General features: G+C 50.4%; 1 protein-coding gene across 3 annotated transcripts; it reads left to right on the top strand.

Annotated features, from left to right (window-relative positions):
- Positions 1-4,145: 4,145 nt before the first annotated feature.
- ALOX12 (arachidonate 12-lipoxygenase, 12S type) lies at positions 4,146-18,102 on the top strand. Of its 3 annotated transcripts, XM_043476419.1 has the most exons (15): positions 4,146-4,519; positions 4,689-4,837; positions 5,402-5,603; positions 6,917-6,998; positions 7,103-7,225; positions 7,341-7,444; positions 7,712-7,872; positions 8,705-8,848; positions 9,646-9,855; positions 13,659-13,745; positions 13,950-14,119; positions 14,631-14,752; positions 16,761-16,861; positions 16,984-17,154; positions 17,276-18,102. In XM_043476419.1, the coding sequence occupies exons 2-15, from the start codon at positions 4,703-4,705 to the stop codon at positions 17,453-17,455; spliced, it is 1,992 nt and encodes a 663-aa protein (XP_043332354.1). In that variant the 5' UTR covers positions 4,146-4,519; positions 4,689-4,702; the 3' UTR covers positions 17,456-18,102. The 3 variants fall into 3 exon arrangements, with proteins under 3 accessions (XP_043332354.1, XP_043332364.1, XP_043332344.1); XM_043476409.1 differs by having other exon boundaries at positions 4,513-4,837; XM_043476429.1 differs by lacking the exon at positions 17,276-18,102 and having other exon boundaries at positions 4,511-4,837; positions 16,761-16,893; positions 16,984-17,105.
- Positions 18,103-18,496: the final 394 nt, after the last annotated feature.

Below are 18,496 nucleotides of genomic sequence, written 5' to 3'. Positions count from 1 at the left end.
GTTCAATCCCTGGTCAGGGAATTCAGATCCCACGTGCCAATAGCCTGGCCAAAAAAGAAAGAATGAGTCCAAGGTATAACTACTGAACCACAGAGATGTCCATGAGGTAGAGCTCTTAAGTAAGGAAAAAGTATACAATATGGCACAGATTTTTTAAACAAGAACCAGCCACTCCTAGAAGTGTATTCATCATTGACGATGATTCTATGCAACCCACCGAAATCTGAGCAGACTCTCTTTGGGGTTGACTTGGGGATACTTGTTGGGATCAAAGCAGCAGAGGTGGTAGGGACAGGCAGCAAGGGGCCAAGAATCTGCCAGCTTTCTTCTCTCTGAATGAACATAGCTCCCTGGGAGCAAATCTTTGACTCTCCTCTGAGCATTGAGCATCCCCTCACCAGCACCCTTTTGAGGTCCCACAAAGGCTCTTCCCTCTCAGCCCCATCCCAACACTCCCTTCATAGGCAGAGCTGGTGGATGAGGATGAGGGGGCAAATATGCCTCAAGGACCAAGACTCTACCTGGAAGAAAAGAGATTGAGACTGAATTCTTTTTCACATTGTTTGATATGAATGAAGTTCTCTCTGAAAGATTGAGAAGGTTCCAACAGAGATCCACCAGTGGGAAAGAACCCTAAAGTTCTCCAAAGGGAAGCCCCTGTGAGCAAAGTCATCTGGTCAAATGACCAGGCTCAGCATTGAGACTCAAGGTTTAAGGGGCTGAGGCTGGACATGGCCTGACCCTGGCCCCTGGCACCACGGTCACGCTGGGAGACCCTGCATGAGCTAAGAGCTGGGAAGCCCAAGTGTGGGTCACTGTTGTGGCCTGTGCAGCAGGTCCACGCAGCACTAGACATGACCCATCAGATGGTGCAGGAACGACGTTTCCCTAGTGCCACCAATGAACAAGAACAGAAGTGAGTACCACACTCAGAGAGGGGGGTGCTGGGCTTCCTGAACACGGGGGAGGGGTACTCAAATTACTAACTGGAAAAATATGTGATATAAAGTCTACCCTCAAATCAGAGCCTATGTTTAGTTTAAAGTTACACAGTTTATAATGCTGTGTTTGTACGTCCAATTTGTCCTCAAGGAATAAACACAAACTTCTCTAGTCCTGTGCCAAATGTGGGCTCCAAACACTCATGGAGTGGGGACAGTGGGGTGACCCTCTAGCCAACTGAAGTCTAAGCCACAATGGTACAGGAGAAAAGAAGGGGATGAAATTGCTCTTGTGTTCAGAACACTTAAACAAGACTTTTTGGCTATGAAATGCAAGGTCCATCCCCCTTGCCCACAGTCCCTGGGGAAGTATCTAGTGAGAGAAGCTTTGATCAAGCAGCTAAATTGTTCTGCAAAGAGAGATGGTGGGAAAGTGAGACAGAAAACAGGGCCCTGGGGATCTGGAAGAAGAGGAGAGTTCAGCGTTGGGGTGCACATATGGGCTTCCCTACTGCAAAACCCAGCCCCTGGTCCTTCCTGTGGTAAACAGAACAAATGTTAACTGTAAGGACCAGTAAACATTTTAAAATAAGAAGCTTAATTCTCCCTGTCGAAAATAAGAGACTTCTTCCAGCTCTTTCTTTTCTTTTACTATTTATTTGGCTGCATCAGGTCTTAGTTGAGGCACAGGCAAATTTTCGACCTTCGTTGCTGCATGTGGGCTGTTCAGCTGCAGCATGAGACCTCTTAGCTGCGGCAAGTGGGGTCTAGTTCCCTGACCAGGGATGGAACCCGGACTCCCTGCATTGGGAGTGTGGAGTCGTAGCCACTGGACTCACCAGGGAAGTATCTCCAATCCCTTCCTTAGAGCATTAATGTTAGAAAACTTGTAAGTTCTTCCTCTGTCTCTTTGAAATGTATGGGAATCTTTTTAGAAGCTAAACCAGCCTCTTGCAGCTTTATGACCCAGGAATGTCTCTCTCCCAAGGCCCTGGCAGTCATCTCTTTGAAATGGAAAAATCAGGAGAGAGAGCACCCCTATCTCCCAGTTTCTGTGAGAGGGTAGGACCCTAACTGAGGTGAGCACCTTGCTCTGACATGCAAAACTACCCCCTGTCATAAAGATATGAGGATACTGGTTTTCCTATGATTAACCCTATTAATAACACCAAGGATCACCAATCACCAGGTAAAGTTAGGATAAACAGTGTGTGACAAATGGTGCTCTCAAGCCTCTTACTTGAGAACTAGTTACTGTTTATCTTGAGAACATGTGTAAAGGCTGCATCTGTTTGGCACTATAACAGGACGGGATTATTTTATCTTTACAATCTCTTAGCAGATGGCCTGTGACGCACATCACATTCTGCTAATGCTTATTCAAGTATAAAACTATTTTCTTTCCTCCACTGCCTTTGTGGAGAGCTTTCCCTGGGTTGGGAAATCTTGTTTTTCATTATATTTCCCAATAAAATGAATAAGCTGCAAAAGAAAAAAAAGAAGTGAGAAGGTTTTGAGGAGTAAGACCTCTAAATGGAAAGGACATGGAAAAATAGTATGGGGTGAGGAGAGGCAGAGAAAGTTCTAGAAATACTGATGCCAACATTCAATTGAAAACTGTTTCCAGAATGTAAGTAATAGAATAATAGCAATGAATACATATGGAGACTACTGCCAGGTATTGTTCTGTTTTAAACATTAACTTATTAGCATATGTAGTAGCTTGGATTATTGTTCTTAATTATCCATCCCCACCCCCACCCTGCCTCTGAGTACGCTCCAGCAGGCATAAAAGGTGTCACGGAACAGCAGAGAAGCAGGCTGAAGTATGGACTAGTCTTGGAAGTATGACGCAAACTTTCATTTTAGGTAAGAGTGACACTTTAAGGGCACGTGTGGAAAGGCCAGGTTCAGCTACTACAAAAAGATGGGGAATGTGAGCCACACTATTTGGATATTACAGGATACCCCAAACTGGAGGAAACTGTGCTGGGGGCCAGCAGATACCAGCCCCGAGCACTGAGGATGCAGTAGGCGGGAGTGGGCCCAGAAGATAAGAAGGGGAAGGGCACCCAGTAAGGATCAGACACTTCTGTAAGATCTGGAGGCTGGAAGGCAGGACTGGAATCCCTCTCATGCCCACCAAAGGCAACATGTCAAGTCATTTTTGAGGGTCTGGCTCAAGAAAGCAGGTTTACCTTGCCCTGGCCTAGCCCAGGCTGCCAAACATGTCCACTGTGAGCCAAATGCTTATAAAGACTAGGGCCAAGAAGACTTGGGTAGGGACCAGCAAGAGGCTTCCTGGGTGGGTGCTAAAGCCTGAGCCCTGAATCATCCTCCTGACAAAGTCCCACCGCTGCTCCCTGGTTCCCCAGTTTCTGGCCCTGAGTGCCACAAATGACCAGGAAACAGTGGGGGTGGGTGTGTGTGCTCAAAGTGGGATAAAGACAATGGGGAAGATGAAAGAAGTAGAACTTCATGATTAACAAGAACTTTACACCTGATTTTTTTTAGGAAAAAACTGGATTCTTGTGGGGAAAGCAAGCACCAGGGTCAGTGAGGCCAGAATAAAAATGTACCTGGAACATATAGAAGAGAAAGAGGCTGCATTCATTCTGGAGGGACAAAGTCCATGGGAATCGCCCAAGAATGCTGGGTCCCTAAGTGGCTCCACATTGCACCCTCACACCTGGGTGCCTAACATTCTCTGCACCCACTATGAAGACAGGACAAAAGGAAGTGCTCACTGCCCTGCCTCAGTTAGGCCTCCCTCAGTATCTGAAGAGGTTGGCAGGTGGCGCTAGCGGTAAAGAACCCACCTGCCAATGCAGGAAACATAAAGTGATGCGGGTTCGATCCCTGGGTCCGGAAGACTACCCTGGAGAAAATGGCAACCCGCTCCAGTATTCTTGCCTGGAGAATCCCTGGGACAGAGGAGCCTGGTGGGCTATAGTCCATAGGGTCCCAAAGAGTCGGACACAACTGAACCGACTTAACATGCATAGCATGCAGTATCTGACATGTATGTGTCGGGGGGGGGGGGGGGGGTCCTAACCCAGCCAAGTTTGACACGAGGTTGGGGGTGGGGTGGGAAGCGAGTCTCTTAGCCGTTACTTTTCCAAGTTTTAGGCAACCTGGGGAAACTCTGGTCATTTATTGAAGGGCTGCGCTCAAATCAGGTAGCAATCCGAAACTGAAGACTGACTGGGCTGAACTGGATCCAGAGAAGCCCACTCCCCAGGAATGTCCCAGCGCAGTCACCCAGGTCAACCTTCCAGGGCTCGGCTCACCATCTTCCCCAGATCCCAGCCCACAAAAGCAGGAACTTCCTCCTTCGCTTGGAAGACCAACACGCTCCCTCTTCCTTCGAGCTCCCCCAAAGTCTCGGCGACCTCGGGGACTGTTCTCGTCTTGCTCCCTTCAACCCCGAGTCCCCTGACCTCCTCGGGAGGAGGAAAACCCGGCCACATCCGTTCTCTCGGCTTCCCCCAGGCCGGGGCCCCTTTATCTCCCTCGCAGCTGCGCTCGGGCGGGGAGGCGCGGCTCTTCCACACAGCCGGCTCTGCGGCGGCTCGCAGGTTCGGGCTAGTCTGGGGCGGAGACTGGGAACGCCTGAAAGTGGTGAGGAGGGCGGGGACGCGGGCCCATCTTTAAAGGCCCGGGACCGGCCCTGAGGCGCCTCAACACCTGCCGGCGGCCCCGGGCAGCCTCGAGAAGCGCGCACGGACCCGGCTCCCCTCGCTTCAGCCGCCGGGGCGGCCATGGGCCACTACCGCATCCTCGTGGCCACCGGGGCCTCGCTCTTCGCCGGCTCGCACAACCGCGTGCAGCTGTGGCTGGTCGGGGCGCGCGGGGAAACGGAGCTGGAGCTGCAGCTGCGGCCGGCGCGGGGCCAGGTCAGCGGGCGAGCGGGGAGGCGGGAGGCCGGCGAGGGGGCGGGATAGGGGGCGAAACGACAGCAGGACCGTGTCCGCTGGGGCTTTCAGGTGTTGGGACGCCGGTGCCTGGGCCAGGAGAGGATCGGGAGCCAGGGTCCAGGCAGGGCGCACACCCTTCTCCCTCCCCGACGGCCCTGGTCCTCACAGCCTCCAACTCCTTCTCCAAATGACCCGTGCCTGTGTCAGTATAGGATCTGAAGTCAAGCGGGATGCTCCTAGTGAGGAGGGCGCGGGGGAAGCTCAGTTAAAGGACCGATTGAAGTGCTGATGCTCAGACATCAATTAAAGACACTGCGGGCCACGCGCCGGGCTCCCTCATTCTGCCGGTGTGATAGGGGTGAGACCCACCGCGCAAGCGTCCGGAGGCAGAACGAGGAATGCTGTATTTGAAGGCCATGCCAACCGAGGCTCCACAAAGGTCCCCTCCTCTCTTGTCCCCACCGCATTACTTACGCCCCGCCCACCCCGGCAAAACGGCCTCTCCTGGAACCCTGCTACTGTCTCTGGGTTCTGGTCCCACAGGAGGAGGAGTTTGAGCACGAAGTTCCAGAGGACTTGGGGCCGCTGCAGTTCGTGAAGTTGCGCAAACACCACTCCCTGGTGGACGACGCGTGGTTTTGCGACCGCATCACGGTGCGGGGCCCTGGAGCCTGCGAGGAGGCCGCGTTCCCGTGCTACCGCTGGGTGCAGGGTGACGGCGTGCTGTGCCTGCCAGAGGCCACCGGTGAGGGGCAGTGTCGGGAGGAGGGGTGTACGGTCCTGGAGAACAGATGGGAAAGGGGGTGGGAGTGGGTAGCTGAGGAAGGTCAGAGGCCCTTGAGCAAAGTGAGCGTTCAGCAAGTTAAGTATGGAGAAGGCAGAACACCGGAAAGTTATAAAATACCAAATTATACACAGAAGAAAAAAAAAAAAAGCTCCAAGTGGAGCTGGACAGGGACATAAGTTCACGTGTAGATCCCACCCTCCAAGAAGATGAGGGCAGGGGATGGGAGTCCATCAATGATGGGAAACAGAAGCGCCCAAGTAAAAGCAGAAAGGAGATCTGTATGGGATGAGGAACAAGTTGGGGCAGGGCAGGTACAGGTAGTAAGTGGAATAGCAGATGGAGGCGACCCTGAGAGGAGTCAGCTATGGGAAATAATAAACAATGTTTGTTATTGTGACTTGGAGAGCTGGGTTTGGTTGGAAAAACACGGAAACAAACCATGAGGGACAGGGTGCACACTGACAGCAGGTGGGGGTGAATGAGGACAGCCAATACAGAATCTGTTACCATGGAAAATAGCAAGAGAGATGATCATGGAGGAAAATGCAGGCCAGGACAAGTAAGGATAGAAAGACATCACTTTGACACTGGTGAGTATACATGCAGCTAAGAGCAGGAACAAGGTGATAACAGACTCTGAGGGTCTAAGCAGAGTGAAGTCAGAGAAAGAAAGCAAAGAGCTGTTCCTCATAGATTTCCAAAGACGGCTGAGGTGTGGTAGGTGAGGTTCAGCACATGTGAAATTAACCAAGGCAATATATAGCAGAAAACAGGTAAGGGCATATGGGTGACTAAGATTTTATCACTTTTTTTTTTTTTTTTGGCTGCACTGCTCAACATATGGGACTTTAGTTCCCCAGCCAGGGATTGAACCCATGCCCCCTGCAATGGACTTGCAGAGTCTTAACGACTGGACTGCCAGGGATTCACAAGATTTTATCACCTAAATTACAGTGGTTTTTCCAACAACAGATACTGATGAAATAAGATCAAGCGGGGAAAGGCGAGTTAATGGACAAGAAAAGATGTCAAACATTAGATTGTCTCAAGGCAAGAGATGAGGGATGAGATTAACAAAACCCAGAGTATCCAGTTGGCAATGACAAGGTAAATGTGTCTCAGAAATCAATGGAGTGATGCAAGGCCAGAGATAAAAGCAACAGAGCAGAACTGAACACAGGGCCCATGACTGCTGAAAAGGAAGATGAGGACAAGCGGGGGAGAGCCCAGGACCACACAGACTGTGGCCAATTGTCTTAACATCTCCCCAGCCCGTCTGGCAGGAAACAATGCATTGGACGTGTTCCAGAGACATCGAGAGAAGGAGCTGAAAGAAAGACATCAGATATACCGGTGACCACCCACCCACAGGGCCTCTCAGCAGTAACCCCCTTCCCTGACCCCGCCCCCACTACTGACCTGGGCACCCTTCCTGAAGCCTTGTCCCCATTTCCTAGCTGGGCCACCTGGAAGGAAGGGTTACCCCTGACAATAGCTGCGGGCTGTGAGGACGATCTACCTGCAAATATGAGATTCCACGAGGAGAAGAGGCTGGACTTTGAGTGGACACTGAAGGCGGGGTGAGAACAGGCCTGGAGTTCAGAGTGGTGAAAGGGCCGGGAGATCTAAAAATGGTGGTAGATGGTGAGGGGCTGAGGGATGGGCGAGTGGGTTCACACCTTGATTCCCGTCTAGGGCTCTGGAGATGGTCCTCAAACGTGTTTACACCCTCCTGAGCTCCTGGACCAGTCTGGAGGATTTTGATCTCATCTTCTGGGGCCAGAAGAGCCCCCTGGCTGGTCAGTGGTTCCCCAGGTCTCTATAACCTGTTGATGGCCTCTTTTGATGTCCCGACCTTCACACTCCACAGTCCCTCATAAGTGTTTCGCAGATGAGACTATATTGTGCTGGGTCATTTCTCAGAGGCCCCAAGATGAAAAGATAGGGACTGGATACAGGGTGGTCACATGCCTACATCACTGGGGTAGGGCCTGGAGGAGGGACATCCCAACTGTGTAAACCTCCTCCTCCACTCCACTCCACTCCACTCCACCCCGACACCACAGAGAAGGTTCACCAGCGCTGGCGGGACGATGAGTTGTTTGGCTACCAGTTCCTCAATGGCGCCAACCCCATGCTGTTGAGACGCTGCACCTCTCTGCCCTCCCGGCTGGTGCTGCCCTCGGGAATGGAGGAGCTACGGGCCCAGCTGGAGAGAGAACTCCAGGTATCCCTCCCACCCTGCACTGTTCTCACCTTGGCAGTGCAGCCAGAAGTGGTGAAGGGGAGGGACCAAAAATGAGTTGAAGAAGGGAGGCTGTGGTAACCCTTGGTCCAGACTCCAGTGCTGGAAAAACTGGAGGTGATACAGTATGTAGGGAAAACTCTGGGGAACTCCCAGCATGGAGGAGAAACAGGATGGATCCCCAGGGCACAGACAGGGCTGGTGGTGTTACCAGGGACAATGTTGTCTCCTGGTTGATGTCAGTGCCCTGGACACCAGTGTTCAAAGGGAGGAAGAAAGATGGAAAATGTGCCATCATGAGGGGAGAACTGTGGAGGCTGCTTGGGTTTGGAGGAGGTGAGCTGCATGTGAGGACGATGAGCTAGGCCACATGTGAGCATGTCACGGGCATGTGTGCTGGACTAGGCGGCAGTGCTGGCAGGGCAACCTCTGCAGATTCCTTGACAGAGGAGGTGAGTTTTGGAGTGAAAGAGCGTTGGCTGAGCTGGTGACAGCTGAACACAGGGAGCAGATCACTGCAGGATGGTGGGGTAGGGGCCTGGCCATCTGGACAAGGGGCCAGTGTGCACACTGGACTGGGCAGGCCTGTTCTGAAATCAGACCTGAACAAGACACCTACCTTCACTAGGCTGTTTGTCACTTAAAATGAGAGGAATCAGCCAAGATGCTCTGGTTCTGCCAATAAGACTCCGTAACTGACACAGGATGATGGCAAGAATCAAGATAAATATCTTAAAATGTCTTCCCCCTTTGCCCCTGCCCTCTTGGGTTAGACTTTAAACTCAAAGGATGGATACATTCCTCCTTTCCCCAGAATGGTTCTCTGTTTGAGGCTGATTTCATCCTCCTGGACGGAATTCCAGCCAACGTGATCCGAGGAGAGAAGCAGTACCTGGCTGCCCCCCTCGTCATGCTCAAGATGGACCCCAGTGGGAAGCTGCTACCCATGGTCATCCAGGTGAGGTGCCCCAGGCACCCCCTCCCAACTTTGCTGCTGTTCACCTCCACCTCTGCACTTGAGGACCCAGCCCCCTGGTTCTTGGCTCTCAAGCTCCATCCTCACACAGTGAGACCTGTCCTCATGTCACTCTGCTTACAGCCTAGTTTCTCCTGACTCGCCCAACTGGAAGGACTTGTTCAAGAGTCATAATGGCCTTTTGGAGTTCTCATCCTATACCCAGTGGTTCTCGAACTGTAGTGTGCCTCAGAATGACCTAGAGGGCTTGTGAAAACACAGTTTGCTGGGTCCCAGCCTGAGATGTTCTGATTCAGTCCGTCTGGGATGGGGACTGAGAATTTGCTTTTCTAAGTTCCAAAGTGACGTGGATGCTTTGAGATTGGGAACACATTTTAAGAGTCACTAATTAATCCCTCAGCCCACTCTCTTTTCTCCCACTGTTCTCAACAGTCAGTTTAACAAACCCTGTCAACTATCTCATACACCCAGCTTCCCCTTCCATCCCCCACCATAACTCAGACCCCCATCACATTTCTCCCAAACCACCATCAGGACCTCCTCACTGGACTCCCTGCTTCAAATCCCCTGCATTCACCCCAAAGACCATGATGGGTGCACGGTGCCACAGCAGTGAGAGGAAGGGTGGAAGGGGCCTCATTCTTCCTCCTCTTAATCCTCTAGATTACAATCTTCTGGATGGCAATAATCGTATTTACTCATCTGTTTCCCCAAGATGGCTGACCATAAGGTCACGCATAAAGTGGGAATTCAATGAAGCCTTAATTTCTTTTTCCCAGATCCAGCCTCCCAGCTCCATCTCCCCGACCCCACCACTGTTCCTGCCCTCAGATCCTCCACTCGCCTGGCTCCTGGCAAAGACCTGGGTCCGAAATTCAGATTTCCAACTGCATCAGCTCCAATACCATCTGCTTAACACCCATCTGCTGGCTGAGGTCATTGCTGTGGCCACCATGAGGTGCCTCCCAGGGCTGCACCCTATCTTCAAGGTACCACCTCTACCCTCCACGTCCTACTTCATTCAGACCCCAGAGAAAGGAAAGAGGCCAATATCACATGATACTGCATGTGTGCATGCTAAGTTGCTTCAGTCGTTTCTGACTCTGCGGCCCTATGGACTATAGCCTGCCAGGCTCCTCTGTCCATGGGATTTCTCTGGGCAAGAATACTGGAGTGGGTTGCCATGCCCTCCTTGGGGGGATTTTCCTGAACCAGGGATCAAACCAGGACTTTTACATCTCCTGCACTGGCAGGCAGGTTCTTTATCACTAGCACCACCTGGGAAGCCCCATCATACGATATTATAGCAGCAAGAAAAAATTTATCACTTTGTAAAAGAAGGGAGAACAGAAGAAAGAAAGACTATCAATATTTTGAGACTTGTGTTTTAATTGAGTCACTTAACATTTCTTCAGGACATATTACAAAGGAACCCTCTGAAATTCTCAGATATGACAATCTAGCAATGGGCCGAAAGTATAGCCAGAATATTGCCAGTAAACCAAAAGCCTTGTTCCTGCCTTAGTAGATTTACGATTTAGCCAGAAAGACACATGGTGCCCATAAGAACTACCCAGAGAACAATACCTGGACCTAGAATTTGAAATCACAAGACAGCTGGTAAACACTAGAATACTGATGGAGAATGTTCCACCCCAACTGAGAGTGCTAAGTAGGAACAGAGCAAGAGGCAAGGAGAGCGGCCCAACAGGGTGCTTATTCCAGCCCAGGAGAGAAATGGAGAAAGACATGTGTTGGCAAGGTGGTGACAAGAATTTAAAAAAAAAAAAAAATCAGGGACTTCCCTGGCCATTCACTGGTTAAGACACCACACTTCCACTGCAGGGGGTACAGGTGCGATCTCTGGTCTGGGAATTAAGACCCCACATGCCACATGGCTCAGCTAAAAAAATAATAATCATCAGACTTGGGGAAGAGAAGGAACAGTAGCTGCAGCAAGCCTGGGTATCAGACCAGAGCCAGAAAAGTCAGAGGTCTAAGCTTCTACAACACTCAGGAGCCCAAGGGTGGGTGTGGGAGACTGACCTAGAAATCCTATAATTTTATAAAAGAGTGAGCTCAGCATCTACTGATCAGCTGACAGCAGCAACAATAAGACTCATGCTTGCTTAAAAATGTCCTCAAAATTTTGATGACATCTTAGATATAGGGAACAAGGCAAAAGGGACGAAACTGCATATGAACATATGCATACGAAACAGGCTTATGAATCAGAACAACTGTCAGAAACAGGAAAGATGGGAAAGAAGCCAGCTGGGAAGCAAAGATGAGATTCAGTTTGAGGTTCATGGAATCCGAAGTGTTAGCAGGACACACAGGTGAGCACCTGGCAGGGAGAAGGACTGAACTGTACTTCAGCTAGGGGCCTGCCAGGTCCCTTAAAGCCTGGCCAGCAGTAGCTGTGGCCTCTCGGGAGGCTGGGGTGGCACCGACAAGATGGAGTCCAGTGTGATGAGCAGAATCTTGGATTTTACTCATCTCATGGTGCTCCTACACCACTATCTTCTGCTCACCTTGGATAGGCTAAGCCTCTATTCACACTGACAATATCCCCCCTTTACGAGTTGAGCCCTGTGCCCACCTGTCTCCACTCCCAGAGAAACATGTCAAAGAGCTGCGCTGTTATCAGCACACACAGGAGAGCCAAGCCGGCCAATGTCCCAGAGGTGATCTGTGCAGGCTCTGGATTCAGACTGCCAAGGCCTGACTCCTGAGTCCTAACCTCTGTACAGGTGTGAGCTCAGTGTCCTCATGTCTAAAAGGGGACGAAAGGAACACCATCGTGGGGCTGCTACAGGATAAAATGACCTAATAGTATGACACAGGCTAAAAGCTAAAAAAAAAAATTAGTTCTTGCAATTTTTATTATCACCACCTTTTTGGGGGGGTGCTGTGCTGGGTCTTCATTGCTGTGCACAGGCTTTCTCTAGTTGTGGTGAGCGGGGGCTACTTTCTCATTATGGTGTGTGGGCTTCTCACTGCAGTGGCTTCTCGTTGTGGAGAACAGGCTCTAGGGCAAGTGGGCTTCAGTAGTTGCAGCTTGTGGGCTCTAGAGCTCAGGCTCAGCAGTTGGCATACAGCTTAGTTGTCCCCCTGGCATGTAGGATCTTAGTTCTTGGACCAGGGATTGAACCAGTGTCCCCTGAATTGGCAGGCGGATTGTTAACCATTGGACCATCAAGGAGGTCCCGATTATTATTAAGAGTTGTTTGTCCTCAGGCTTCTCCTCTCCTCAAGTGGATGTTAGGCTTTCTATGACACTCAGCAACTTTCATGAACTTTCTGAAGTTTCAGTCAATGTGAGCTGCTTTGGCCTTCTGACCCCATAGTTCTCTCTGGCTCATTCTGTCTCCAGCAACAACTACTTAGATAAGTACCAACCCTTTGTGAAATCTGTACATAAACTGGGTGGAAATGAAAACAAAATAGTCTGAGATACAAAGAAATGCATGGAAGATCAGATGGCCTTTTTTAATAGCTAAGGGAAAACTATTTCTTGAAAAGCTTGCAAAATAGAGGGAGTCTAACTGCCTAATTTGGGGTGGGAGGAGATTTGATAACAGCCTCTCTGCTGCTGCAGTGGCTCAGCTGGGAAAGAATCCTCCTGCAATGCAGGAGACCTGGGTTCAATTCCTGGGTTGGGAAGATCCTGTGGAGAAGGGAACAGCGACCCACTCCAATATTCTGGTCTGGAGAATTCCATGGACTGTATAGTCCATGAGGTCGCAGAGTTAGACATGACTGAGCGACTTTCACTTCACCTCTGCTGCTTACACAGGTGGCACAGTATGGCTCCTCCTCACTGAAGGTACCCAACCCTACCCCTCAAAACCTGACAATGAAGCAACCAAAGGATGGAAGTGTGACTTTGGGAATGAGTAGAGAGACTAATTTAAGCTGTGAGGATGACAGAGTATAAAAGGAAATCAGCCCTGGAGTAGGAAATGGCAACCCACTCCAGTATTCTTGCCTGGAAAATCCCATGGACAGAGGGGCCAGGTGGGCTACGGTCCATGGGGTCGAAAAGAGTTAGACCCGACCAAGTGACTGAGCGCTTCAGCACATACTATGATTTAAAATGGTGGTTTTCTTTTGCATTCCTACCAGAAGAGTCTGGGACTTCCAGTGCTTCCATATCCTTGCCAATATGTTTAGTCTCTTTAAACTTTTGACCTTTTTAATAAATCTGTAGTATTAAAAAAAAAAAAGAAAGCAAATTAGGGACCCTGGTGGTCCAGTGGTTAAGACTCCATGCTTACAATGCAGGGGCTGCAGGTTTGATCTCTGGTCAGGGAACTAAGATCCCACACACCACACAGCCAAAGGGGGAAAGAAAAAAAGTAAAAGCAAACCAAAAGGTGCTGATTCTCAAAGGCCACCTACACTCCAGGTAGAAATCATCAAGATAAATAACAGCTGCTACTCAAGGGCATCACTCATGTAAGCATCACTGCAGCCTCTGAGACAAAAGACAAAAGACCCGCTGTTGTCACATGAGGATAGGAGATGAGAAAGGTCAACATTTAGAGGGTCCTGTACCTTGGATAAATATAAAGTGACTGCTGAAGTGAAACCCAGGTCAGTGTGGCTGGAGAGAATGACGACTCAGAGAGGTGACAAGATCATGAGATGGTATGATCACGGAAACAGGAAGAGACCAGCCTGTCAAGGGAGGAAAACGTCAGGAGGAGAGAAGGCCATCATGCTGCCTACAAGGAAGGACCTGAGCATGTCCCCCATAATCGACCCCCTCTGTTCTCCCCTATCCTAGCTCCTGATGCCCCACATCCGCTACACGATGGAAATCAACACCCGGGCACGGACTCAGCTCATCTCAGACGGAGGCATATTTGATAAAGTGAGTGGGGCTGCATCACTGACCGACTTTCTACCATCTCTTGCTGCTTTCAAGATCCCAGACCAACCTGGATGAATGTCCTGACCCTTAAACCTATGAGCCCTTTATATCCATGTTTCTAAATGTGAAAACCCCACATCTGAGAACCCCTTGTATACTGTGCACTGGCTTCTTCCTCAAGGCCTTGCATCTCTCTTGTCCCAGGCAGTGAGCACCGGTGGAGGGGGCCATGTGCACTTGCTCCGCCGGGCCCTGGCTCAGCTGACCTACCGCTCCCTCTGTCCTCTTGACGATCTGGCTGATCGCCGCCTGCTGGGAACCCCGGGTGCTCTCTATGCCTGTGATGCTTTACGGCTCTGGGAAATCACTGCCCGGTGGGTGAGGGGGAAGTCAAGAAATGAGTCAGGGGCGGGGGGTGAGGGGGAGAGAAGGCGAGTGGGGCTCTGGTCCCAAGGTCAGCATGGGGCAGAAGGAACATGAAAACAAGAAGGTCCAGACAGGAGAAGCAGAGGAAGGGATCCTGGGGAGAAATAAGGAAGAGTAAGGAGTCAGTGGATGGGGTCCGAGGAGCAGACTGGGGACAGAGAGCATAGATTGGGAAAGCTGTGGATGCAGAGGCTGAGGGATCTGGACAAATCAGCGGGTTTTTTTTAGGAAGAAAGGCTGTCAACAATGTCTGGGAATGTCTAGAACTAAGGACCCACATGTCCTTCCTCTCTAGGCTAGTCTGTAGAAACAGCTAGGAGTGACCCAAAAGGCAGGCCTAGAAGACTCTATACTCAGACACAGCAACAGTCAGCTGGCCAGAGACCATGGAAAAGTATAGAGGTCAGAGGCCGGAGCCTTCTCCTCTTAAGGAGCTCACCTCCCTTCTCCCCGGGGCAGGTATGTGGAGGGGATCGTCCACCTCTTCTACCGCGGGGATGACGTTGTGAAAGGGGACCCTGAGCTGCAGGCCTGGTGTCGGGAGATCACTGAGGTGGGGCTGCGCCAGGCCCAGGAGCGAGGTGAGATCCCTCCCAGAGATGGGAGTTCCTCAGACACTGAGTTCAGAACCCCACCTGTCCATCACACCCCCCGCCCTCCACACTTCAAACATCTGAATACCATTCCCACCTCCTAAGACTCAGGACAATTCCCAATGCCCAAGGATCAGCCTCCTCAGGGACCCTGACCATCATCCTTCACTTCCACCCCCTCCCCTAACCTGCCACAGCATGGCACCCCCCAGGAACGGTGGGGGATCTTCCCAGGCCCCGCTGGGGCTCACGTTCTCTCCTCATGGCTATCTTTTCCTTCCTGAGAATATAAATGGGAAGAGTTTTCCACCAAAGTCCATGATGACCCCTTCTGTTTTCCCTCTTCTTCTCCTGCTTCCCACTGTCCAGCACATACAGACAAAGTCCAGGCCCACTGCACAATGACCACAGTACAAGGTCATTTCTAGATGTAGACACAATGCTTCACAGGCTTTGGCTCAACCCTGAAGTCAGTGTCCCCTTGGGGCTCATGTCACTTTGGCCGATCTAGCCTCCCCCACAATCAAGTCACTGCCTTCAGCACCCCCACTGGCATTCTACCCTCTGGGGAAGAAGCAGCCTTTCTCAATTCTTCCTGGCTTCCTCCTCCTCTCTCTAACACACAGAGGCCAGCATGGCCTGCTCCAAATCTTCCTTCCATCCCTGTCCCTCACATTTCACACCGACATCTCTGCCTCTGTGGAGCAACTACAGATATTTACTGGGGAGTCGCTATGGCCAGCCTCTGGGGGTGCCGTGAGCACTAGCCTGACACTCGCCCTCAAGAGGGAGCGTCCCTCTGGGGCATCAGTAGCTGCACCACCCCCCTTCCAGGACCAAACTTTCTCTAGTACATCTGCGTCTGTCCCCTGGGCTCCACAGGCTCCCGGGAGACCCCTCCTCCTCTCCTTGGCCATCTTTTCCCCAACCAGCATCTACATTTGGAAAATTAAAATAAACATCCACATGTCAACTTTAGCCTCCAGTAAGTGCTTCTCATTCTCTATTCATCCACTCTCCCTCAGTTCTCACAGCCCACCTTTGCCTCATTTTCTCAACAGACTTTTTAGGGGAAAATGTGCTAAAATAAAAACAAACCTGAGATTAGCAGTTAGGAACCCGAGCTCAAGGTCAGCCTCTGCCTTTTCCCAATTACCACAGTCCTATTGTTTGTTTAGCCGCTCAGTAGTGTCCAACTCTTATGAGACGGCCTAGACGTAGCTCACCAGGCTCCTCTGTCCATGGGATTTCCCAGGCAAGGATACTGGAGTGGGTTGACATTTCCTCCACCTGGGATCTTCCCCACCCAGTGAACTAAACCCATGAACCCACATCTGCATCAGCAGGTGGATTCTTTATCACTGAGCCACCAGGAAAGCTCTAGAAGCAGTTTAATCTCTTTAGTCTTTGATTTTTTTTAATCTATAAAAAGGGAGTGATTACATTTGTTCACCTTAACTGACAGGATTACTGGGTCTCTGAGCCCCCACCTCCACTGTAAATTGAGTGGCTTGAACATAATCTTTGCAGAAAGCCTCTCTTGCCTGTGACATTGTAAATCTACAACTTCGCTTATCCTTCACATTATAAATTAGACACCTGCAATTCCCTGTCTGCAAACAAGAGGAAACATCCCTAAATTCTCAACTACTTTTTGAGGCAAAGGGTTTCTGATCACTCAAACCTTTTCAGCCCCCCACCCTTCCAAAATAACAATAATTGCTTATTGGAACACTTGTTCCATGTCAGGTGACTAACTCATTTATAAAGTAGGTATCACTCTCATTTTACAGGTCAAGAAATTGAGGTTCAGAGAGCTTAAGTAACCCAACTGTGTTACTTGAGTCTGAGTTGAAGCCCACATCTGATGCAAATATATTTGAACAAATGAACCAAACAAACATCCATCAATGCCAAAATGTAGACATCCAGACATCGGCCTTTATTTCTCTCCTCTCAGACTGTAGCCTCTAAATCCTGTTCTGTTTCTGCCCAGGTTTCCCTGTCTCCTTCCAGTCCCAGAATCAACTCTGCCATTTCCTTACCATGTGTGTCTTCACGTGCACTGCTCAGCATGGGGCCATCAACCAGGGCCAGGTATGGAGCACTGAAAGCCCAGATCCCTGAAGGCAAGTGTCTGGACTTGGGGGATGCCCATGGGAGAGATGGGGTTCAAACCCTAAGTACTAGGATCCTAGGGATGCAGTTTCTTCCCCCAGCTGGACTGGTATGCCTGGGTCCCTAACGCCCCATGCACAATGCGGATGCCCCCACCCACCACCAAGGAAGATGTGACAATGGCCACAATGATGGGCTCACTACCTGATGTCCGACAAGCCTGTCTTCAAATGGCCATCACATGGCATCTGGGTCGCCGCCAGCCAGACATGGTAAGAGAGGACTCTGGGGAAATGGAAATGACAGTTGGAAGGGAACAGCAGAGTGAAGGGCAAGGCTCTAGGTGTGTCTGCCTTTGAACTCAAAACTGACTGATCCTTTGTTCTTTCTTAGGTGCCTCTGGGGCATCACAAAGAAAAGTATTTCTCAGACCCCAAGGCCAAGTCTGTACTAAACCAATTCCAAACAGATCTGGAAAACTTGGAAAGGGAAATTACAGCCCGCAATGAGCAACTTGACCTGCCTTATGAATACCTAAAGCCCAGCCACATAGAGAATAGCATCACTATTTGAGCTCTAGGGCACCCCCCGCCAAGGGAAGACTGCAGATCAGCTCTGGGGCTGACAATTCCATCTTGAGTTTCACCGTTTCCTAAAGTCTCTGCTGTGTTGCTGTTCAGTTGCTAAGTCATGTCTGACACTTTGCAACCCCCTGGACTGTAGCACACCAGGCTCCTCTGTCCTCCATTATCTCCCAGAGTATGCTCAAATTCATCCTGCTGCTGAGGTTATTTCTTTTCCCAATTAAACCACCTACATCTGTATCCTATGAGCCCAAGGGCCTTTGTAGGCATGCATGCTGAGTCGCTCAGTCGTGTCCAACTCTTATGCAACCCCATGGACTGCAGCCGGCCCCTCTGTCCATGGGATTCTCCAGGCAAGAATACTGGAGTGGGTCGCCATTTCCTATTCCAGGGGATCTTCTCAATACAGGGATCAAACCTGTGTCTCCTGCACTGGCAGTTGGATTCTTTACCACTGCACCACCTGGGAAGCCCCTAAGGCAAGGGTCTGATAATATGTCAGGCTTTGGAGGCCACACTGACTCTTGTCACAGCTATTCAACTCTCCTGTTGTAGCACAAAAGCAGCCACAGGCAACATGTAAATGAATGTGATTATGTTCCAATAAAACTTTATTTATGGACAGTGAAATATGAACTTGTGTCACAAAATATTCTCTGTTCAGTTTAGTCAACCATTTTAAAATGCAAAAAACAAAACCCTGTGGATTTTCGCCCTCAGGGGCAGTACCTGCACCACGGTGCCCCTGCAGCAGCCTGAGGCACTGACCTTACCTGAGAAACATCCAGAGAATGCTGGAGGGCAGGGAGGGCCGGGACGATTTCTTGGAGAAATCCACAACCTCAACTCATCCTCCTTTCCCAGAAGCTTGACTTCACGCTTGGTGGCCAACTTAAAAATTCCTGACTCTACCTTGGCAGCTTTTCCTCCACCCCTGTTTATCCTATTCATACACCTACCCCAAAGTCCTGAATGAGAATGGTGCTTCTAAGGCAAAAGAAAAACTTTCACTCCAAAATGCTCTCCTTCC

The sequence above is a fragment of the Cervus canadensis genome, chromosome 1 (genome assembly GCF_019320065.1).
Source record: "Cervus canadensis isolate Bull #8, Minnesota chromosome 1, ASM1932006v1, whole genome shotgun sequence".
NCBI lineage: Eukaryota > Metazoa > Chordata > Mammalia > Artiodactyla > Cervidae > Cervus > Cervus canadensis.
This window is presented reverse-complemented; position numbering and strand designations above follow the sequence as displayed.